General features: G+C 40.9%; 3 protein-coding genes across 8 annotated transcripts; 1 reads left to right on the plus strand and 2 right to left on the minus strand.

Annotated features, from left to right (window-relative positions):
- Window positions 1-211: 211 nt before the first annotated feature.
- On the minus strand, window positions 212-4,675 carry LOC6604768. Of its 2 annotated transcripts, XM_032717533.1 has the most exons (2): window positions 3,182-4,672; window positions 2,991-3,116 (listed from the first exon to the last, which is right to left on the minus strand). In XM_032717533.1, the coding sequence occupies exons 1-2, from the start codon at window positions 4,491-4,493 to the stop codon at window positions 3,082-3,084; spliced, it is 1,347 nt and encodes a 448-aa protein (XP_032573424.1). In that variant the 5' UTR covers window positions 4,494-4,672; the 3' UTR covers window positions 2,991-3,081. The 2 variants fall into 2 exon arrangements, with proteins under 2 accessions (XP_032573423.1, XP_032573424.1); XM_032717532.1 differs by having other exon boundaries at window positions 212-4,675.
- Window positions 4,676-5,741: 1,066 nt separating this feature from the next.
- Window positions 5,742-23,142, minus strand: LOC6604769 (sensory neuron membrane protein 2). 5 transcript variants are annotated; one of them, XM_032717537.1, is made up of 10 exons: window positions 23,077-23,142; window positions 10,877-11,034; window positions 10,673-10,820; window positions 10,453-10,585; window positions 9,770-9,822; window positions 9,026-9,286; window positions 8,529-8,961; window positions 6,310-6,428; window positions 6,119-6,244; window positions 5,742-6,053 (listed from the first exon to the last, which is right to left on the minus strand). In XM_032717537.1, the coding sequence occupies exons 1-10, from the start codon at window positions 23,125-23,127 to the stop codon at window positions 5,877-5,879; spliced, it is 1,659 nt and encodes a 552-aa protein (XP_032573428.1). In that variant the 5' UTR covers window positions 23,128-23,142; the 3' UTR covers window positions 5,742-5,876. The 5 variants fall into 5 exon arrangements, with proteins under 5 accessions (XP_032573428.1, XP_032573426.1, XP_032573425.1 ...); XM_032717535.1 differs by lacking the exon at window positions 23,077-23,142 and adding an exon at window positions 18,046-18,075; XM_032717534.1 differs by lacking the exon at window positions 23,077-23,142 and adding an exon at window positions 14,176-15,201.
- Window positions 19,188-22,700, plus strand: LOC6604771. Its single transcript, XM_032717539.1, has one exon. The coding sequence runs from the start codon at window positions 19,677-19,679 to the stop codon at window positions 20,424-20,426; it is 750 nt and encodes a 249-aa protein (XP_032573430.1). The 5' UTR covers window positions 19,188-19,676; the 3' UTR covers window positions 20,427-22,700.
- Window positions 23,143-23,644: the final 502 nt, after the last annotated feature.

The raw sequence follows: 23,644 nt of genomic DNA on the forward strand, positions 1-23,644 counted from the left end.
GAACATTTTTGGGGAAAATTCAAAACACGTATTCTTTGGCTTTGTTGATGTGCTAACTCGGTTTTTGTGCTAACAAGATTCTGCCAAAACCGGGTTGTCGAAAATTAATCAAAGCTGTTTAATACCACGATTCAATCGCACTTGGCGACATTCGGCACGTTGTCAGCTTTGCCCGCCAACCAGTCTCTGAAATTGAATTAATTTTCGTAAATTTCGCATTCGCATGGTTTTTATTTTTATTTTTTTTATCTAAATCCTATTTATAAGGCTTATGGATTAATTATGCATGAGTATTCTGCCATTAAGTTTAGCATATTTGTGTTTACATTGATCAATAACGTATATTTACAAGTCTCGAAAGTGTCACACTAATGGAAATCCCATTAGTTCTTGTTCCAATTCAGGTATACATCAAAGGCACTTTTTGGCCTACTTGTAGTGTTTCTATTTTGACCAAAGTCGTAAGAAAGTACGGTTTTTGCTCCCGTTTTTACCTTGTTTTCCTGATATTTTGCATAATATGGACTAATGGTAGTTTGATTTTGATTTACAACTAATGTGGAAGGTTTTTGATTTTGTGTTGTTGTGGTTTTTTCGAACTTAGCCTTGAATTTCTGGAAAAACGGATGATCGAAGGGATCCTTAGTGGTGACACTCTTCTTCGTCGTTGAGGTAAATAAGTATGGCCTTGGTGTGGTGATTGTTTGACGAGTGGAAAATGCCGTTATCGGTGAATAACGAGTGATGGATCTTGTCGTGGGCGGTTGCCGACGAGTGCTTGTAGTTGAGCGTGTGGTGGGCTTATTTATAGATACATAATGATATGGAGACTTAGTTGTTGAGCGAGTTGTCGAAATTGTATGATTTCTTGGTAAATATATTGCCGAGTTTCGATTTGTAGTCTGTGTTATTACAGATTGGTGGGTTGTTGGAATATATCGAGTGGTTGTAAGTGGTCGAGTTGTTGTGAAAGGCCGAGTTGTGGATTTGCTTACTGTCGAATAAGGTGTTGTGGGTCTTCTTGTAGTTGTATTTTGTTTTTGAGTTGAAGAAATTGGACGTCTGGTGGTTGGAGATGGTTTTCGAGTGCTTAAGCGTGTAGGTTTGTACGTAGTCAAACCTACTGTTGGACGAGTAGTTGGGGGAGCAGTTGCACCAGTAGTTGTACGAGTAGTTAAACGAGTAGTTGGATGGGTAGTTGGCCGAGTGGTTGTACGAGTAGTTGGATGGGTAGTTGGACGAGTGGTTGGACGAGCGGTTGGGCGAGTAGTTGGATAAGTAGTGGGGCGAGTCGTATATATTGGGCGAGTTGTTGAACGAGTCGTAAATACAGGGAAAGTACTGGAACGGATTGTAGATGATCGAATGGGCGAACGAGTTGTCGGTGGAGTGTTAAGGTAGGTCCCTGGTTGAGATGTTGTACGAATCGGCCCATTAGTTGACCGGGTAGTTGCGCGAGTAGTTGGACGTGAAGCTGCCGCAATAGTTGGACGAGTACTAGGTTTATTGGTTATCACCGATCGAGTGGTTGAGGTTGTATAGCGATTACCACTTTCTGATATTGTGGGCTTAGCGGTCGTGGAAGTTTGCCATGACCATAACGGCAAGCTAGTTGTTTTGGCCGTAGTTGAGACAGGTTTTGTTGTGGACGCTGTCTGAGGTTTCCGTGTGGTTGTTGTTACAGATTGCTTTGTAAAGCTTGATGTTGTTGCTACTGCTGCAGAGGTGGCCGTAAATTTAATCAACTCATTGCGGAAGCTGTCGCTGCTGACATAGGGTCTGCTGACCAGCTGAGTGGACTTAGATGGGCTCGAGGGCTTGGGCTGGGGCTTGATGGGTGCTTGAGCAGGTACAATTGGTTTGCCAAGTAAACTGAGGAATGGATTTTGGGCATAAGATGTATTGTCATGGGGCTTGATTTCTTGTGAAGCATGTGAAGGTTTAACAGATGGCGTTACTGAACCAGGGGCTTTCAGGAAGGGATTGTGATCATAGTTGGGTTTTTGGGTAGAATATCCAGGTGCTCCTTGTGTGGAAGAGGGTTTGCTCTGAACTTGACCATTGAAAAATGGATTGGTGGCATATAGTTTATTTGTTTTTTGCTCCTTGGGAGCTGATACATAATTCGTAAGTTTATTGGTATTTAAGGTGGGCTGAGGTGTCTTGGCTGCTTGTAGGTTATGCAAAAAGGGATTACCAGCATATTCCTGACTAGTTGCTGTCTTGTGTTGTGGTTTCTGTGGCACTGACTGATGAGGCTTAACCTGGGGCCTCTCACCATAATGACTGGTCTTATCCGCCTCTGAAACCTCATTTCCATCAAAGCAGTCACTTAGTTGGGCCAAGTTTTGATTCCTGCAATGTCCATTGTAGACAGTCCAGGCATTGAATCCATCTCCCGAGAGTCGTGTGTGTTCTTCGTGGATAGTGCGTATGCACTGTACATCATCGGATATATCCGAGTCCAGCAAACGATCGCATTCAATGTGGCAGGCCTTACCACTTGTCTGGTCATGGGTACACCAGTAAATATCGCTGATTTGAAACAGGCCGTGATCCTCGCTGCCATCTGTATTCAGTTTGCCCACAGCTGCTGTATTAAAAGAGGATTCATGTTCGGCTATGCACACCCATGTGGGAATCTCCCTCATGGGAAACTTGTGTCTATGGTAGAGTTCCTTGGCTAGCTCACAGCGATTATAGATTTTTGCCTTCGGAGTTGGAGATGTCTTCTTAACCAGCTCGTTACCTTTCGATGGTTTCGCGACTTCTGCAGGCAGATCTTTACCATCAAAACAGCTAGCAATATCGGCTCTAGTTTTCTGCCTGCAGTGCCCATTGTAGACAGTCCAGGCGGTGAATCCATCTCCTGAGATTCTGGTGTGCTCCTCGTGAATGGTCCTCACGCACTTGACATCATCCGAGATGTCCGAGTCCAGCAGGCGGTTGCAGTCGATGTGACATCCCTTGCCGCCACCATCATTGTGTGCGCACCAATAGAGATCGCTGATCTGGAAGAGCCCGTGATCCGCACTGCCGTCCGCATTCAGACGACCCACAGCAGCCGTATTGAATGAGGATTCATGCTCGGCGATGCACACCCAGGTGGCCAAATCCTGCATGGGAAACTTGTGTGAGAAATACAACTCTTGGGCTAACTCGCAGCGATTGTAAACTTTACCCGTGCGTTGATAGTGTGTTTGAAAGTGTGTCTGATATTGTGGTTGATACTGTGTTTGCTGTTTGTGAATATAGAATGGGTTGGCAGGGGTTTGGTTTTTAAGGGGTACTCCAATGGCATTGGGATGTTGTCTGGGAGGATTAACTGGGCGTGGTCGCAGGAAGGGATTGCCCGAATAGGCAGCACCATTGGTTTGGTAACTCAAAACGGGCGAAGGCTGCGGCGGGCGATAGTATTGATTCACGACAGGAGCAACTGGCGTCTGATGCACTTGAACCTGGCCATATTGATAGGCATAGCTGACCTTGGATTTCACAGGACCTCCTGCAATGGCATTCGGATGATGCTGGGGCTGATGAGCTGGTGGCTTGGCAAAACAGGCTGCAACCTGTTCGTAGTGCTGGTTCAGGCAGTTCCGTTTGTACACAGTCCAGGCATTGAAACCATCTCCCGAGATCTGAGTGTGCTCCTGGTGTATCCGCCTAATGCACTGCACATCATCGGATATGCTGGAGTCCAGAAACTGATTGCAGGTGGCATGACATCCTTTTCCAGCCCTCTGGTCATGGGTGCACCAGAAAAGATCGCTGATCTGGAACAGACCATGATCCGCACTGCCATCCGCATTCAGTCGACCCACGGCAGCTGTGTTGAAGGAGGATTCGTGCTGGGCTATGCACACCCAGGTGGGAATCTGCCGCATGGGTAGCTTGTGTTGGTAATACAGTTCCTGGGCCAATTCGCAGCGACTGTAGATTTTTCCCTGTGGCTGGATTTGAGCCACCTGATGGTACTGCTGCACTGGATAGCTATGAACCTGAACCTGTTGCGGTTTATGGTAGGACGCAGCTACTGAAAGAGCGCTGCTGCCAGGACCTCCACATCCTGCCACATATGAATTTGCATCCTGCCTACAGTAAGCATCATAAGCCTGCCAAGCGGTAAATCCATCGCCACTGATCCTCTGATGCTCCGCATAGATTTTCCTCACACACAGGACATCGTCGGCAATGTCATCGTCCCGCAATCTTGAACAACTTAGAGCACAACCCTTTCCTTGGCCCGGTGGCGAGCACCAGTAGACATCGCTGATCTGGAAGAGACCATGGGAACCACCGCCCAATCCAACGCCACTGCCAAAGGCAGCCGTATTGAAATCACTCGAATGCTGGGCAATGCACACCAAGGTGGCCACTTGGGCGGCAGGAAGCCCAAAACGGTGCTGCAGCAAATTGGCCAACTCACAGCGATCGAAGATCTTGGCCGTGGCCAAAAGCGGGAGCAGCAGGCAAACCACTGGCCACCTCAACATCTTGATCTGTTCTGACACGCGAACCCGCGGCTATCACTCTTATATAGAACACACAAAGCACACACAAAAAAGTGGAGCAAGATCCTTAGGTCATTTGAAATTCAAATTCTTACAGCGATTTTTGACGCGTGTATATGGCTTTTTGTTTTTCGCGATTTAAATTCGATTTTTTAATTTTTTTTTTTTCGATTTCCAGCTGGCTGTGTGCGTTTGCGCGTTTCGTTGACGACTGAAATCTCCGGCGGTCGCATCTTCAGCCCAAAGTCAATTTGAATATGACGACGACGTCGACTGCCGAGCGAGACAAACTGGTTGTGGCTATTGCATAATTACTGCGGCGGTCACAGCAAAAAATTAAGGTTCTCGGCCACTCAAGAACCCAAAAGATTGGAAGCGCGAAAAGACTACAGAATTATTGAATCAACCATAAAAATTGGTTAGAAAGTTCTGCAGTCGCCCGGGCCATTAGCTCCTCATTAATGCGAAATACCCGTATTCATGGGACGGCCGAGTGGCGAGTCGCGAGCGATTTTCACGCGATTATAAACGCGTCGTAAGGCTCAATCAAGAGATCGACAGGCGCTATTTGCGGCTGTCAATCAATTTCCGAGATGGGGACCCCACCCCATAGATAGTGTCTCAATCGCATTGTAATGCAAACACCTTGGATCGTCTTCGTGAAATATATTTGTTTGCATCTCTCGATTGACCAAGTCGCTTTTTCGTCGTACGTTTTAAGTTTTGGCTCCGTTGCCTAAGTTTTTGCTGTTTCTATGATAGCCAATTTGATGCAATATAAACTGTGTTTTAATTGCCGCTTTTTTTGTGCAAATTGGTGGGCCCAAAAACAGTTGGCTGATTGATTAATACCCGGGTTCCCTCATTAACTGGTCTTGAACTTGAGTCATGGCTAGAGAGAAGGGAGGCGGTTTGATCAAGGCTTTGGCTATGCAAAGTGAATCTTGTGGTTAGCATTGATTTAGAAGTCCGAAGTTGTGGTGCCCAGATATTCATGAGAATTCCCTAATTAAAGCCACAAGTCAGAAAAATAAATCATGTTGAACAAATATCAATTAATGCTAAAGTGTAAACTGATTTCTAGGAATCAAGTAGATTTAAGAAATGCAGATCCATAGCACGACTTAAATCGTAATATCCCAAATTTTAAATAAAACAATATTTTTATTCATTCGTAGTAGTTTTTCTTGTTTTTTTTTTTAGTAAACGCTAAATCACAATACAATAGAATCACATTTAAAAAATAAATTATATACAAATTCGTAGACAAAAACTTCTTGTGTTACATCCACACACATAATAGTAGTATAACAAATACATTTTTACATAACTCTCAATAACAAATACCGATTTATGATTAATATCTTACTTCACGGGCGGCTCCACGACACGCCCCCTTTGATAGATATAGTATATCAGGCACGCAACCGCCACCCCAATGCCCCCACACAAGGTCGCCCAGTGGACGATGTTGAGGGTTTTCAGTGTGTTGATCAGTTTCTTTTTGAAAAAGGCCACCATTTCACCATTGAGTTGAATGCCCTGCGAATAAATCATATTTACCATATTATGAATTGTAATTGGAATTATATTTGGGATTAACTAACCTCTTCCACCCAAATGGCGGGCATCAAAACTGTGGGCAAATTTTCCGTGATGCCGATGCGATTTATGCTCTTGAGGAACATATTGAACTGAACCCTTTTGCCGCCTTGCAATGGCGTGCCAGTCAGCTAATGGAATAATTATAGCTGTACGATTTTTCTAGATCGACTATATATGTATATATACTACTTACCGACTGCACATCCACAAAAGTCTGATGCTTTTTGGCATCTGGTTTTAAGCCTCTTATCATTTTGCGGTACTCATTCGAGGCGCCCAGCATGTGCGGCAATGTCAAAATCACAGGGGCATCTATATGCAGATGGAACAATGAAAAATATATTACTTTAAGTAAACATTATAAAAACAGACTCCTTGATTTGCATAACCAGCTCCTTGAAGCATCTGTCTGCATTCCAATTTAATTATTCTGTTTACATTGTTGAAATAATTCCGAAAGAAACTGGATAATGTGACCTTAATAAGACGCAGCTACTTATTTTAAATTTAATTAAATTAATTGGAAGATACGCGGAAGCTTCTTAGCCTCTCATCACGTTTTCGCAGAACAACATTTATTTATTTACTTAACTACTTGTGATGTCTGTCTGAACCAATTTGTAAGAATTTCCTCATCCGACAGAATATTTCAAATGCTCATTACCGAAACTGTTAACTCACGTTTGTACAATTAAACAAAAAAGAAATACGACGAAAGGAAGGCATTGCCATAAGAATCTCAAGCATGAAACGTGCGCGATCAGCAAACACCCAAACAAATAAATATAATAAAAAATCAAAGTTAATGCTTCAATTTGTAGAGCGTTCACATCACTTGAGAACATCATAATGAAGAGCGGCTCATTATATCGCCTAGTTGAATGAAAGGCAACACTTTTGATTTCAAATGCGCAATGCCTGCGGCGATTTTAAGATCAGAATGCGAAGCAAAACGTTTTTGCTTCACGAATCTCGAGTGTTAATTAAGAAATTAAACAATCGAAGAAGATCAAAGCCAGCCCACACAGGTTCGAGATCATCGAAATCGGTATGTGAATCTATGCTTAAATCAAAGTCGCAACGAAAAGCGTTTGCAATTTGTCGGCTAGGAGATGATGGTGCGTGTTTATTGAGAAATCTGGAGATTTTTTATATCTTTTAAGCCATGAATTTTAATTTTATTACCTGTGTCTCTTGATGCCTTCAATTTGCACTTATCAAGCTGCTGATTTGCATATAAAACGCATTAAAACTCAAACTAGATCCCGCACCAACTCTGATGCCACGATAACTATTTGATTTATAAGTGGCTGCCTTATAATTACTCAGCTAATCGACCGCAAAACTTGGTTACAGAGGCGAGTGTTTTAAAAGGTGTCTTCTGGGGTAGTTCTACTCGACAATTAAACGCCATAAGACAAAAATGACGACATAAAGAGGCTCATTTGCATAACGAAATACGAAGAGCAGAAATTGTCAAAAATTTGTTCCAAATATTTCCGGTTTCCCTGGGTATTTTGTCGCGCAACTTCTACAAAGCGGAAAGTTCATTGCTTGAGTCTTTCGTTTATTTTTAGTGGTGATCAGTTGGTTGGCCGTCTAGCAATGCTCCAGTTAATTATAAAGTTTATATAGAGGTGATCAAGCAATCATAACAATCTGAGTTAAGTATCCACAAAGTATAAGATAACAAACAAACTATCAGATACCTAAACTAAAAACATAAATAAAATGCTAATTAAATTAAATCAGTATTATTTCAGCCAAAACAAAGTGATGATGAAACTGAACTTAGCTTGAAATCAAATTATTAATACTCTAACCAATTTTGGTTAGCAAAATCAAAGGGGAATTTATTTGTAAGAAGTAGGGTTTATTGATTCTTGGGTATTCATTCATGCCAAGGGAATCCCCTAATTTGATGAATTTAATTATCATGCTTTCATTGTTTGAATAAAATATAAGATTATTACTTTGTCGGAAAAGAGGAGGCATTAAGTTTGGCAAAGTTATAATACTCTCTATCGTATTTAAAAGTAGATCGGCTACACAGAAGTCTGTTGATCTTCAAAATTTATGAAAATATTTTGATATGCAAATTTGGCATTTATCGTGAAATAACATGAGGAACTGCAGATAAGCGGAAGATAACATAACTGAATTCTAAACATAAATATTTGTGCTAACGCGACATATTTAAGCGTTGATATATAACATATTAAACTTTATGATGGCGCTTTATCCATTTGAAATTTTTAGTAAAACAAACACGGAAATGATATTTGGTATCAAGCTGAAAATATTTGTTTAACATTTCGTTTTCATATGCTTTCCTGATTTGCTACATTGTTCTCATATAGTTGTGAATGAAATGAATCTCAATTTTTGGAATGTATAATAAAAATAACTCACCCAAACAGGTGGTCAAATCCAAGGCCCCTGCATACAGACATCCATTTTTTCTCTTGATCACATTCGCCAATTTGTCAACACAAAAGCACTCGTTATCATGTTCCGGACCAATGTCGTTGATAAAGTTCTCGCCGATAGAGTACCTATATCCAGGAATACCCTGGTACTGTATATCGGTTTGGTAGAACAACTGCACCGATCTGCAAATATCCGCGCTGAAGATGTACATGGAATCCCCTCGCTGGCGAAATGGCGGATAGGCGGAGGCATCAGTTCCATTGATTTGATTACAGACCGAAGTTTCGCCCTCTGAACTGGCATTCAGCCACACCTGCAGGTTGTGCGAATCATCCAGTTTTTGGATCTCCAATACCCTCATGGGATCTCCTTTTCCAGTATGCACCTCGTAGACTTCGTGCCCGGAACCATTTTTCTACGGAAAAGAAGATATATGAGGGTTAATAAGTGATCGTGATAGTTTTTGCTGTAATACTTACATGACCGAAGAATGAGAATGCCAAGCTGCCATCGCTCTTCTCCCTGATAGTTTTCGATCCACTTTCCTTGATCTGGTTACAAATTGCCTTGGCGATTCCTTGCGGATTAATGCAGAATCGCACTCCATCGAAAAGATATTCCCTTACAGAAGTGCTCACAAACATCGATCTTGGATCGTTGAAGACCGCCTTCAGATTGGCATTCAGGTGGACCAGCAGTAAAGCCAGGCCAGGATCATTCTCAGAGATTTGCAGCACAGACTGAAATAATTATGTATAGATATAGATAAAACACATATTTTTAATTGTGTATCTTGGATGCGATAATCACCAAAGCTAAAGGGCAAGGCAGTAAAAGTTTAGTATTATAAATGTATTTGCAAAGCATTAGCAGCAGGCGGCATTAGTAGCAAGCACAAGCTCAAATTGTTATTATTAATTATGTTTTTGAGTTGAATATGTGTGAATATTGACGTTTCCAATCATTCGGTTTCAGCTGCCGTTTCCATTGGCTTCTCCTCGCCAGCCGCCAAATCGACTCGACAATTTATCAAAATATTTACATAGACGAGAGAGACCCAAGGTGAGTGCCAATCAAAATTTTGCTATTCTACATCTGATGTGTATGATCTTGACTTTGGCATTTTGAAGTTTCAATATTGAGTGGGAGATGCGCCGAATTGCAATTAATGTAATTAAATAGTTGCGAAGCTGTCAGCAAAGCTGAGTAGCTGGTCAACTTACTTTGACACCATCGAAAATGCTGATCATGATGCCATGTACCCAGCTAAAGGGCGCTATAAGTTCAAAGGTCATTAGATTCGAAATATTGGTGTCCATTTCACAGCTTATTTAATCAGAATCTCACGTGCAAAACGCAACTAACTGGGTGGAAATGCATTTTATGATAGGATAAATTATTATAGTTTACCCTTCGACTTTTTAGATTCGGCAAAATATGTTATCTGTTATTAAATAGCTTTTTTCCATCATTAAAGTTCTAAGTTTGATAACCCCCTTGATACAGATTCCGATTAAGATCCCGACCTTGCTTAACCGAAAAGTGAAGTTGGCATAATTGGTGCAATAAAAAAATCATTAGCTTAATAGCTCATAAGCCCACGATATCCAATGACGCACTTCTGGGGTAGACCATTATTAATAAACAATAAACTGAAAACGGTAAGCAGAACAAAGACAATTAGCCAGCCGATGGTGTTGGTATCGTCCATCGGAGAACCGTGAAAAGCCATTACCAGGTCAAGTTAAAAGTACCCACCCAGGCATGCTACTGAGTAAATCTTTGCATATAGTATCTACGTATATGGACAAAGCCGAATTCGTTTGGGCTCTATTGAAAAGTAGACCATCACCAGCTGGGAGGGTATCAGACTCGATTAAATTATTAGTGGATAAAATTACTTTACGTTTCCCTCGAATACGTTCCATCAATCGTTTCAGGACTCGTACGCCTGGCGTTTGATTCAATCGAGAGTTAAGCCTATTGGCAAATCCCTGAAAGATATCTGTGATTTCCCTTTCGAATACTTGTAAAAATGCCTGCAAATTCATTATTAAGATTTTAATTTCTCAAACGGTATTTCGATTAAAAAATTTTCTTTTTTCTATGCCGGTTTCTATACCTACATTCATGTGCATATTGAGAGCCACAATTCGATCATCTTGGGTATATGGAGCCGAGGCAACAGCATCGAAATCGAAGTGCACATTTTGCACATAGGAAATTTTCGAGCCATCTCTCGAAAAGTGCTTCACTTTCTTCTGGCGGAATTGTCTATGAAGTTAATAAAACTTTAGTTAGTGCACTCGACTTATGCTTTTTGAACTCACTTGTATACATAGGGTCCTATTTCCTCGACTATTGGTATGGCACCTTGTTGAATCCTATCCGAATTGGTCACATTGAATATGTAGACTTTGAAGTTCAATGGCTGAGGTAGGTTCACAAATCGTTTGAATTGTTCCGAGCCATCTTGTATAACAACGCTCTGAAAAGATAGTAAATTAAAAAATAATATTACTAGAGGCTGTAAGCTAACCATTAAATACCAACTAATGTTCTTAATCCTACAATATGTATAATTAAAATCAGATTTTTAATATGATTGTATATTAACATTAATATTTATCAGACCATACTTTAATACTGCTCATCACGCGACTTAGTTGATTATTTATGACATTAAATAGCGCCGTAGGGGCCATAAAAATCATATCAAAATTGTTGGCATCGATATCAAACTGAAGTCGAGCTAAGTTCAAAACCTGTTTTCGATTGAAGAAAATATTTTTCTCGAAAATGCAATTTCTATTGTTATTTTGTTGTTTTGATAATCTCTTATAATTATCATCGAAACGAAGGAGATCATTGACCAAGGGAATATTCGCATTTTATCAAAACAATACAATTAATTAGGCGGCGCTTCTGTTTTTTGTCCGAAAAAAACATTTCCAATGCTGGAAAAAACCTTTGATGTTAACCTTCCATTTTAATTTTTACAATCCAGTAGCCAGAAAAGTATTTACAGTTCACAGAAAAAACAAAAATTGGCAAAAAAAAAAAAATAAAGATGCCGACCGAGAAACATAAATAAAAGTGGAAAACAAGCTCAAAGCATGACCAGCAATATAATTTTATGGTCTGCCCCTTTGCACTTGATACAATTGAAGAATTGTCAAAAAAGGCTGAACAAAAACGGGGCTATATATTTATATGGCTAAGGCAGATCTCAAGGTCAATGCACACAAGTCGGTTCAGCTCAGCATATCGAAGAGCATACAAAACGTTTGATTAACCTCAAGAGCCAAAGAGAGGCTCAGCCGACGGCTGACAATGGCCCAAAAGTCATTCAAAAAAAAAATACAAATAATTGTTGCGAAATAGAGCGGATTTGGCAAAGAGACAGGCCGACAGGCCGAAGCGAAACGTGTTTCAAATTCGAAATTCGCTTTGGATTGGATTTGGGACAAGAATGTGCTGGGTCAAAGGGGCGTATGCGTAACTTCTAGCAAATTGGCCAAGTGTTTGGCTGAAAAGTTAAGGTTCCCTTAATTTGTATTAAACTGAACGTTTGTTAGGTTAAGTTTTAATTTATTGTTTATTATTTGGCCCAAAATGTGGGTCAGAATGATGGAAAGAAATGGTAAACAGCGGGCATAAAGGCCCAAAGAGTGTGATTGTTTGGCATTGCTGGCGGTCCAAATTGCACAACAACATTTTTCTGTTGACCATCGAACCGACTTCAATTGCTTTGAATTTCAATTTCAATTCATGACTCGTTTGTTTTTTTTTTGTGTCTTTGGCGCCTGCATTTGAATTTTTAAATATAAATGCTTAATGTGCAAGGGACGGACCACCACCTTCAAGTTGAAGGCCCTACGTTTTTAGAGGGTATTTTGGCCATTCTAGATCGGATCTTAAACGCGTGCACACGGAAGTTCATTGCTAACGATGGCTCGTAAAAAGAGTTTTGCGGCCGAACAGCGTTATGGGTGGCAAACAAAAGTTCCAGGGGCAGAGCCATATAAAAAAAAGTGCAATTAACTTGGCTTCGCTACAACAATTAAAGCAAAGCAAACACAACAACATTGCGCACAGAAAGATAAAACTCTGTGTTTGCATTCTAATTACAATAAAAAACAAAAAACCCAGCTCAAAGTCAACCCAAGTACTTCTAGTTGCCTTGGCAATGAGCGCCGAAGATGTCACGCCTGATTCAACGAGCGTGTGCCTAGCGATGGGTAAATAACCTAGTACTTTATATAGTATAACTTAGTAACATTTTTAATATTCTTTAAATTTGTAACCCTATTGTTGAGTTAATACAATGCAAAGCTAATTGTTATGATACGTCACTTAGCATTATGTTCTTTATGGGTTCTCACACTTTTTGTACAACTTATAAAATATTTTTGTGGGTACTAAACAGAGTAACCCAAGACATTATGAGGCTTGAAGTAAAAAGTAATAATATTGTTTTTCAACTAACCCAATGGCAGCCATTAAAACTTGGTCATAAATAAAATGCGTCGAAGGACAAGAACCTGCATCGTAATTGAGATGTTTGTTTTTGGCGCTAATGGATTGAAAAGCCCAATAATAATCAAATGCATTTGACTAGCAAATTAATTCGCTTTGCTCGTGGCATTTCAATTGGATTTGGCATTCGGTTGGAGCGTGACCCAAGGGATCTGTTCTGTAATACCATTGCAACATCTATGTAATTATTTCGTTTCATATTCGGATATATTTGAGGGAAATGAGATTGCACTTGTTGGCCCAGCAATTAGACTTGTTACCGAGCGTGGCAAGCGTTGGTTTGGGCCATGTACAGCGATGTCATTACGGATAAGCTGAATTACAGTGGATTGGGTCATTTGCTATGTTCTAACCTTATGGATCGGACACCCTTTAATAATGAAAATCCACAGTTAATCAGATGAATGAAAAAATGGCATATAATCAAGAAATTACGAATAAATTCTAGTTGTTATTAAAGCTTTCAATGCTATAATCTTGAGAATTAAGAAAACCTGTTCTTACCACATATTGAGTAATTAAATCAGCTTAGTCCACTGATTGAATCTTATTCATCACTTAGAACTTTGAACTTTCCCTGACTCATCGATAGCCAAACCCACTGCAATTCTATGGAACTTATTCAATAAACGCTGTATAGCTTTCATTTGCCACTTACCGGTCAGCAAAAATCAACAATAGAATCATTTTTTCGCCTTTGTTTGGTCAGTGAGAGAAAATGTCTGTGTGAACTTTGAAAACTAAATATTTGGCATAGAAACTTTGTGGGGTTTTTTGATGAAAGGCTAGGCTTGTTAGCTCGATGTGAATAGAGATTTTATTTAAAATATTATTATATTCTTTGATTTGTCATTAGATACTTTTTAGGTACATTCAAATTGCCATTACTAACTGAGATTCCAACATTTGGTTATGCAATGAAACCGAATACTTAAAAACTTGTTCTTGTAGGCATATATTTTTTGTAAGTATCATGGTAGAGCCCATCAATCCACAAGCCACATAAACGCAAGGCCGGCTTTCGTGTTTATCCATTAAAATTCTTCAGGTTTTGTGTAATTCTTCAACACCTTTTTTGGGGGGGACTCACCTGCTCGACCTTTTTGTGCACCATGTTGGGGAAGAGAATCCAGCCGCAGTAGCCGCCCAAGACGGCCACGCAGACGCCCAGGGCACTGACAATCAGAGACCAGTGGATCATTTTCACTGATACGATCGGATGGTTTGGGGTCTACGACGATGATGGGGCGAGACCCATTTATCGGGTTCCCCTCTCTGAGCCCTCGATCGAAACGCCGGCAACAGGTATGGAATCTTTTTCGGGTTTCTTGTTTTTGGTTTGTAGTTTTTGGTTTTTTTTTTCTGATCCAGCGGAGCTTTGGCCTGACCTACGTCAAGTGAGAGCCGGAGTTGTTGGGGTGTCGATCTGGTGTTGTTGTGGTGCCGAAACAAAGCGCACTATTTATAAGATACCCGTTTTGGGTCTTTTTTTTTTTTTGGTGTTTGTTATATATAATTTTGAAATAAACAAGTTGCCGAATGCGATGCGACGCGGCTGCTTTACTATATCGTATTATGTCCCTTATAGTGAGGGAAACAACTATAAGCGTATGCGTATATGTGCGGGTTTTTAAGCACGAAAACGGGTTTGGCTGCTGTGTTGCAGTGAAAGCTTTTTTCCGCCATCAGCTGGTATAATTAAAATATTTTTGTTAATTATTATTTGCGCTTGTTTTTTGCCTAATTGGGTCGAGTCACAACTTCACACGCGCCAAAGGAATCGTCTTTTTTCTCGTCTTCCCCATCGAAGAATCGCCGGCCAAATGACAATCGCGGTTAATGGTGGCACATATTTATTTGATTCTTGGTTAACGTAACGTAAGCGAACTTGGCCGGAAAATGGTGGGCGGCTTTTGGTCGCGATTAAAATCAGCCGCGCATTCAAATTAATGGCCGCACGCAAACGGTGAAAAATGGGGGAAAAACTTCCGCCACAAAGCGAAATGAATCAGCGGAATAACACAACAATTTCCACCGCACTTTTGTTATGGAGTGTTGGTACTGAGGTGCGATTTTATTGATATTTTCTTGGCACTCCACTGTAGTAGCGCTCTTACGATGTTTTTCAAACCGGAGATCCAACCGCTCGAGACAACCGCTGACGACTGGCAGAGTTCAGGCCAAGCTGCGATGACAACGCTGTGACTTATGGCTTTCGGCTTGTAGTTTTTTGGCCAAAAAGCCCTAGGCCAACCTCAACCGATCGCAGAGAGTTCAAAATTAAAGAGCGCATGCGCAACGCTCCTCGAAACTTTTGTCGAGGGCTTTTCATTAAGTTTTTGGGACCGCTGACTAGCAACTGGTCTGCAGTTAGTTGCTCGAGTTATTTTTTCAGCTTTTGTAATATTTTTGGACATTTTTATTTCGTTAAATTATGGATGAGCCGCTCATTAGCGAATTAGTGCGACTTTTTCGCTGGACACTTTTTCGCTATGTTTGTTTTGGACAAATTGAAATTTGGTTTTTCTTAGGGGGTGGCTTGAATTTGACCCCAAAATTACTATAATTTATTGCTCCGTTTTATCCGCCATCAAGAAGCTTTAATGATGCACTCTGTTTAATTGAACCGAATCGCTTATGGATTTAGATTAAGTTTATCAATAAGTTCCTCTGGAATAACTGTGCAGGTCGATATGACAATTTGTAGTAAAATCCTTTTTGATATATTGAGAAGATATGATGGCATTCATAGTAATAAATGTTCTAGCCAAGTGCAGAGTTAGTAAGCTGATTTCATTACGATGGTTGAATTAGCTTAATAGTAATATTTAATATTATAGTTATGCCCTTATTTACATCTCTTTCAAGTTATTTCAACTCTTTTCTTTGGCTCTTTGGGTTTGCAGTCTCTTTTTCTCGACTCTTCCGAAATTGGCGTGGGTGCAAGACCCCTCCCTCTGGCATCCAATATTTTTTTGGACAAACGCATTAACTGGTTTTCGCAGTTGTTGTGCGTGCCGTGAAATTTATGTGTAAAAACTTGTAAGACTACAACAAAGTTAAAACCAAAGCGATTGGATTCGACTGCCGGTGAAGCTTTTGTTGAACTTGACACGATTGTTGCTCATTCAGTTTTTGGTGTGGTTTTTGTTGTTGCTGTTGTTCTTCGCATAAATTATTCGAATGTTGTGCAAAAATGTAAAGCTTTGAATATAAAATAAATGCCAAAATATAATTTTAGCGGGATTGTAGAGTGTTAGTAAACATATAGTGGCGCACAATGCTGTTTAAAAAGTGTGTCAAAAGTCCTTAAAGAGTTATTAATATTTTTTGTTATTACTTTTTCTATTATTAACTTAAATCCCCCAACAAGAATCAGTTAAAATAAAACGAAGCCCTTGCCAATTCCTTAACATTTAATGCGACTCTCACACTCGACACTCATTTCAATTCCCGTGCCACATTTCTTTTAATTATTTTGTAGTGCGATCCACATTTAGCCTACTTTTTCGAGAAGCCTCCGCATTTCCCATCCCCCGTGGAAAACCCCTATGTGAATTTGCTCTCCATTTGCGTGCAGCATGTGGATATAGTAATTTAAATATTTATTGCATTTTTTATGCAGGCAACACTTGATGCACACAAACAACCTCTCCGGCCCAAAACTCTTTGCCTTTGTCTGACCTCAAAATTAAATTCAAATCTCGGGCAAATGGCAAGACTTGGCAGAAGGCAGTTTTACGTCCTTTTTCTCCTTTTTTTTTAAGTATTTTGCTTGTTTATTTTCTCATTGGCAAATTGATTGCACTGGTGTTTGAGAAAATGTTGTGTGTGCAGTGATGGGAAATAAACCATTTATTTATTTCAAAAAATATTTACTATACAAATAGTCTACGAAATAGTACTTAAAGTATTAATCACACAATGTTGCAACTATAAATTAATATGGGAAAAATAAGGTACGATATTTGGCTAGGAATAAAAATGATATTCTCGAACTTTCCTTTCCAATATATTATTATATATTTGTGAACAATTTATACTTTTGCCATCACTAGCTATCCGTGCATACATATGTTCAATGGAGTGATATGAAAAACTTCACACGACAATGTAAGGCAAAAAGGAACAATCAGCAAACACGAACTGGATGTAAACACACCCATCTCCTCCTCCATTTCCGGCCGTTGGATTTTCCTTCGTATTGATGGCGTGCCTAGGCAATCGCAATTTATAGATAATTTGATACGAAACGTCAGACAGTCGCTCAGTCGGAAGAGTTGGATTGAAAGTGGCACAAGGACAAGTCGGGTTGGCGGGGTGTTTGACTACATGGCTATTGGGTGGCTTTCGAAATGCATTTCTAACGAATTTTCATTAGCCACCGAATTGCAAATGAATATTTGAATGCACCGATGGGTGGTTGGGTTACTGGGGTTGGGTTCCACATACGCCCCGTGCACACCGGAATGCACAAGAACAATGGGGGCAGCTTAACTGCTGCAGCAGAATGTACGAAAAAATGCAATTAAATGGATTAAGCGGGGAAAAAGGCTACAGTCAAAAGAGGCCAACGTGAAGAAGGTTCTGCCGGTTATCTAGGCCCTTTCCCCGCTTTCTCTTCGCTTTTCTCTCGTCAGTGTTTGTTTGGCCAACAACAAACCAAAGCCAGTCATAACATTCGAGGCACCTAACAAAAGAGAAAAACGGGCTGCGGAGCACACAAGGATTCAGCCACTCGACCGCTTATCGTCAACTGTCATCGTCTGCCAGTCTCTCAACCCCTGTGCACTGAGAGAAAATAATGTAAAATTATTCAGTGCAGCTGCCCTAAACGAACAGCATTATATATTAAGGACACCAAGTTGTATGACTGTATTTAAAAGAGATCATTTGTATAGGTGCTTTTAAGAATACTTAATACTTAAGCTTTAATCACATATTTTGTTCAGTGTACTACCTCTCTAAGGTACATGGACATCAAATGTGAGCGACCGATTGATGAGCATGTGATGTTCCGTTGTGGCCCTTGGGCTGTCTGTCTCTCCGGCCACATGTCCGTCCGACAATCCGTCCGCTTTCCGGCCTGAAAGTGTGTCAAATAAAGTGGTAAAAGATTTATGCCCTGCACCTCCTTTTCCAGCTGGGTCTCTCGTTCATTCTCTCGCTGTCTATTGCTCTCAATAAGTGGCACAAAGGACGAACGACAGGCGCTCACCGCAGGCTTAAGTGTCTCTAACTGCCAGACAGGACACTCAACTGGATATCTGCCCAAATATGCATACCCTTTGTGTGTGTGTGTGTGTTGTGCGCCTTGCTGCACTTTTTCACTGGCTTTTGCCCGCTGCAGGGCTGCTGTTCATATCCTTTTGGCCTTTTAGAGCTCGAATTTCCTGTTTTCCATTTAATCTCTCGATTTCTTTCCGTTGACTGTGCTCATAAATAAAGCAGGAGTTTGTATGAACTCAGGATAATACAGTTCCTTGCTCTACTGAGGGTCTAGTAAAAAGTTAATTGAGTTGGCAGTTTGTTGCCCAACATAGTTCTATGCAACATAGTTACCTTAAGCGGACCTTTATTAGCTAAGATCCAGTTTTTTCAGAAAACCGTTTAATTCAACACGTTATCGCCATCCTTAAGTGAGGATTTAACGAGCAAAAATTGAATTGATTTAACGGCAATTTTCAAACACGCAGCCTTCACAGCTCACAGTTGAGCCAACAAATGAATTATTGCGCACTAAGATTTCGCCACCCACAGATACAGATACACACACACACCCAAATGGGGCTGCAGGGCCGCAGGACATCCCCACCCACTTCTCGATGTCCTTCGCTCGGCAATCCAGGGACGCGCTTGAAAAGGCATGAAAAACGTGAAACCTAAAAAGCGGCAGAGACGTTGGAGGCCAAAATGAAATCATGCAGTTGGCGATGCCCAGAACCACCAACTAATGACAATAAGGCGCGAACTGGGAAAATCCCTCGTGCCGCCCAACCAACCACCCACCGAATATCACGCATACACCGCCTTGCCTCGGGTCGCTAACAAAAATATCACGCATACGCCGCGTTGCAACAGCGAAATCAAAACATAAACCCAAATCCAGTGACTGCATCGGGTTTTCCTCAGCGCGTGACCAAAACAGAGAGAGAGAGCGAGAGTGTGAGTGTGAGAGAGTGTTCTCGAGAGAGAGCGTTGTGAGAAAGGCTTTCTCTCACTCACGAAGGAGTTTCCCCATCATCATCATCATCATCATGACGATGAACATAAATGCGACGTCGTGTGCCAGTTGAAAATTGCATTTTCCTTCAGTTCTGTTTCAGTTTCGAGTCCGTGCAGTCGTGTTGACCGGAGTGAAAAGCGACGTGGAAAATTTGCAAAAAATAAAAAGTTACAAATAACACAAAACAGAGCGAATAGAAATAGAGAAAAGTAAATATAAGCAAACAAGTGCAGTTTTGTTGGGAGAGAAGTGTGTACGGAAAGGGGAGATTAATCCCTCGGACCTAGCATAGATACCTACATTTTTGGTGGTCCCAAAAACACGGTGTGCTGAAAACGCAGAGAAATCCCGAAGTATCAACAACCATGTCGACGTTACCCTTTTTGCTGAGCGTCGCCGACGAGCTGGACAACATACACTCACAGTCCTACATGGATGACTTTGGCCTGGGCTTCCATCCGCACCGCCAGTACTATCGCACACCCACCATCCAGTTGTCCCTGCCCGCCAGCACCGACTGGACGGGATCGGGTCGGGACTGGTCCCAGACAGCGGGCAACAGGCATACTCGCTACCGCAGCTATAAGTTCTACGATGACTCACAGAACAATCTGGAGGAGGAGGAGCCGCCCGTGGAGGATCCCCAACCCATTGAGCAGACGAAGTTGCCACAGCAGTTGGTCCAGCAGACCACCCAGACGATATCGGATCCCCAGCAGCCAACGAGTGCAACTGCCACTGCCGCCACAGCTCGTAAGGGACTAGGCATGGTCAACTCCCACTCGCATGATGTGGGCGTTGGTGGACTGGGCCTGAATCTCAAAGCTGGCGAGGATGAGGACGATGAGAACATCGATCGCACGGTCCGCATGTATAATTTGTCCAAGAAGTGCTGCAAGAACTACTATCGGCACGCCTTGGAGACCGGACCCGGCGCCAGTGGCAAGGTCAAGTGCAGCAATGCGCGCTCCGAGAGCCACAAGTCTAGCTCCAGTTCGGAGGAGAGCCTCCAGAAGATACCCTCGCCCATTGAGTTCCTCACCTGCTTTCTGGTGAAGAAGTCACGCACCCCCAAGGCCAATGTGCCAGTGGGTCAGCCGCTGAAGAAGACATAGAACACGGCCCGGCTGCTGCCAGCAGCGATGTCCACCAGGACCTCCACCATCAGCTCCACGGCCACCAGTGGAGCCGTGACCAATGCAACCACGGACACGGATACGACCACGTCGAAGCGCCGGAGCAACTGCTTCTGAATGTTGGCCGGAGTCGGTGTCGTTTGTGGCCAGGCCTGGAGTTGGCTCCAGCGGTGCGGGGAGCTTCCCAATTCGGAGCCCGCCTCGCTGCCCTCCACGCGTCTGGGCAGGATCGCCTACTAGGCTCATTCGACCGACTCCGATTCGCAGTCAGGGGTATATATATATTTGGCATATGATTTATTACTGGTATAACTTTTGGCTTGTTTGAAATTATGGGAAAATTTATCGAGAAGGATCTTGGAGGGCTAGCGATTTGCACTGGAAATCAACTTTGGTAAAAAACAGGGCACTTTTAAAACACAATTCGTATAGTAAAATTCTCATAAACTCTTTAAACTTATTGTTTGAAATGGCTTTTTTGAAATGCTTTGTTATAAACATTGTACTAAAAATTTTAAAACCCTGTTCATCAGTGATTTTCAGTCAAAAAATCCCGTAGCCACAATTTGCAAAAAATTACAGGCCAAAAGCAATTTGAAGCTTAAAGCGAACATAATATTACCAATAGAATATAAATAAAGATAAACTATTAAACCAACACCGAAACATTTTTGCAAACCAAACACACACAATTTTTAAGAGCCAGATTTATACCAAAATAAGAAGATTCCAGGAATTTGTTAAGCAAACATTTTTTATACAATTTTTTGATACCAAGCAAACGATATAACTTATATATGGATATTATATTAATACTGGGAATGTTTGATTAAATCAAGAAAAGGAAATTCTAGCTCAACCGAAACCTATAAGCACTACCTATTTCATTTTAACGAGATTAATAATACTTTTAGGGAGAATTTTATAAACCTATTGCCAGTTTACTAATTAATTTAACAATGAACATTTTCTTTTACATTTTGACTGACTTAAAGGTACTGGTTGAGCTCGAAACTCCTAGCAATTTTATAAATGCTGTTAGCTGTTTTAAGCCAAATAAATTGCGGGCTAATTTAATGGGTCTTCTGAAACACACACATACACACAAAAACAAGGATACACCAATAGCAATGTTTCATTTTCACGCAGACACAGTAAAGTTTAGTTTTCTCCCATTTTTCGCAGCTAACTGAAAACTGTTGGCAAAAAAAGCGAAAATTTCTGAAAAGCTGGGAGAACTTTTGCACAATGTCGGCAAGTGTTTGGGCTAAAAGGGTGGAATGGGGCCGGCAGTGGGCCCCATAAAGAGTGAAACATGTTTTCAATTTCCTTTTTTCGGGGGACTGTAAACAAGTCAATAGCAAACTACGGCTAAGGACAAACACACAGAAGACCTTGGTCCCAATTTCAAATTAGTAAAAAAAAAGCAAAACAGGAAAAAATGCAACGCAAACAAGATTTTGTAGCAGAATTGTAAACGAAATAAAAACACGTTGGCCGGGCTTGCGTCTAGTTGAAAGCCCGGAGCTGGCCCGGAGCTGGCCCGGAGCTGGCCCGGAGCTGGAGTACAGATATAGCAGAATAAATATATATTTATAGTTTTGTAGTCAGATATTCTCTTGCGTGTTCTAAATATATTCTAAATGTTGGAAAATAAAATATTTCAAATGTATTTACAACTAATCAAGAAGATCATTTTATATATATATATATATATATATATATGGTATATCTATACTATATGTGTAGTCACACTGTTTGCACTTTTCAGAGTTTAGAAACGAAAAACATATAATACAAGTACGGAAAATATATCTATGTATGTCTCAAAACTCATAGCTTTATCGCAACACAAAATTTGAAGTCAAAACTCAGCATCATATTTCTCAGATAATTGTAATACCTAAGAGCTCCAAGTCGGAACCACATAAAAGCCACAAACAAAATGTTAATAAAAATTACCTAGTTGTAGTTTGGAATAACGATTTTTGCCAGTAGCTCTTGCAGAACTTTTATCTAGATGGAAAAACATTTTAACATTGGCCAACTCGGCCACCACTCATCTAACCAATGTAACCGAAGTAATTTAGACGTTCCTCAGAACAAGATCATTTGCATGGCAATGGAAAACCTCTCGTAACTACATACTTTATCAACAAAGAAAACACTCAACGCATATCATTCCAATACAATAGATTTCAGCTAAATCATATTCAACTTGAGATTAAATAAATAAATATGCGAAAAAATAAAGTGAAGGAATAGTTTCATTATATAGAAATAATAAACTTATATATATGAGGTTTGAGGTATTTATTATTAGTAAGGTTATACTAAAACCACTTCTTTTAATTGCGCAGTGAATTTAATATAGTATGGGCTTTCTTCGCCCAATTTCACATAAAAATTAAATACAGTTTTCATTGCCAACAAAGCTTTGCTTTCATTTTGGCCCTGCCAGGCGGACATGCAAGGTCATAATGCGTCCTTCACACAACACTTGTCACTTGCATTAATTTTACTGTCTTGCCGCCTTTTTTATTTTGGCCAACTGACACTCAAAACTGTCCGAAGGCATTTACAAATTTTCAAGTGCAAGTAGGCGAGTTTTTGTATTGTAAACGCTTACCTTTGGTGACTCATAAGGTTGGCATAAAGTGTCCTTAGGCCGTGTGTGCATCTCGCCAAGGATGTGTCGTCATGAAATTCGTCGTGGAATTTCAAATTAACTGCAGTGAGCGCGGTGGGATGAGTCGTGTATACCCTGTAAAAGTTAAATTGTGTGTATATGTCAATCCAGCACTTTCCATTTCGGTGTTTGGCGTTATTTGGCCAGCACGTCCATTGGGTTCAATAGCACAAAACAAAAATAGAATAATAGACCGGGCCAAGCGTTATTTGTACGCCTTCTGGCTTCTACGTCCGCCTCCTTCTTTCACAGTGCAATCCTTTAAAGTCCTGCCTGCACCGCTATAAATAAGTTCCTCATTCGTATGCAAACAAGTGCAGCGCGACAGGACGAAAGGGCGAGGCTTCGCCTTCGACGGGCGTGACTTGCGGCATAATGGGCGAGTTTCGAAATGCAGTTGCAGTTCTGGATTTTGTTGAAGGTTGCCTCTGGGTGTGATAACTATCTCAAAGAATGTGCAGCTTTATAATATATTGTACAGTCATTAAATGCCTATAGTTTCAGTGCA

The sequence above is a fragment of the Drosophila sechellia genome, chromosome 3L (assembly GCF_004382195.2).
Source record: "Drosophila sechellia strain sech25 chromosome 3L, ASM438219v1, whole genome shotgun sequence".
Classification (NCBI taxonomy): domain Eukaryota; kingdom Metazoa; phylum Arthropoda; class Insecta; order Diptera; family Drosophilidae; genus Drosophila; species Drosophila sechellia.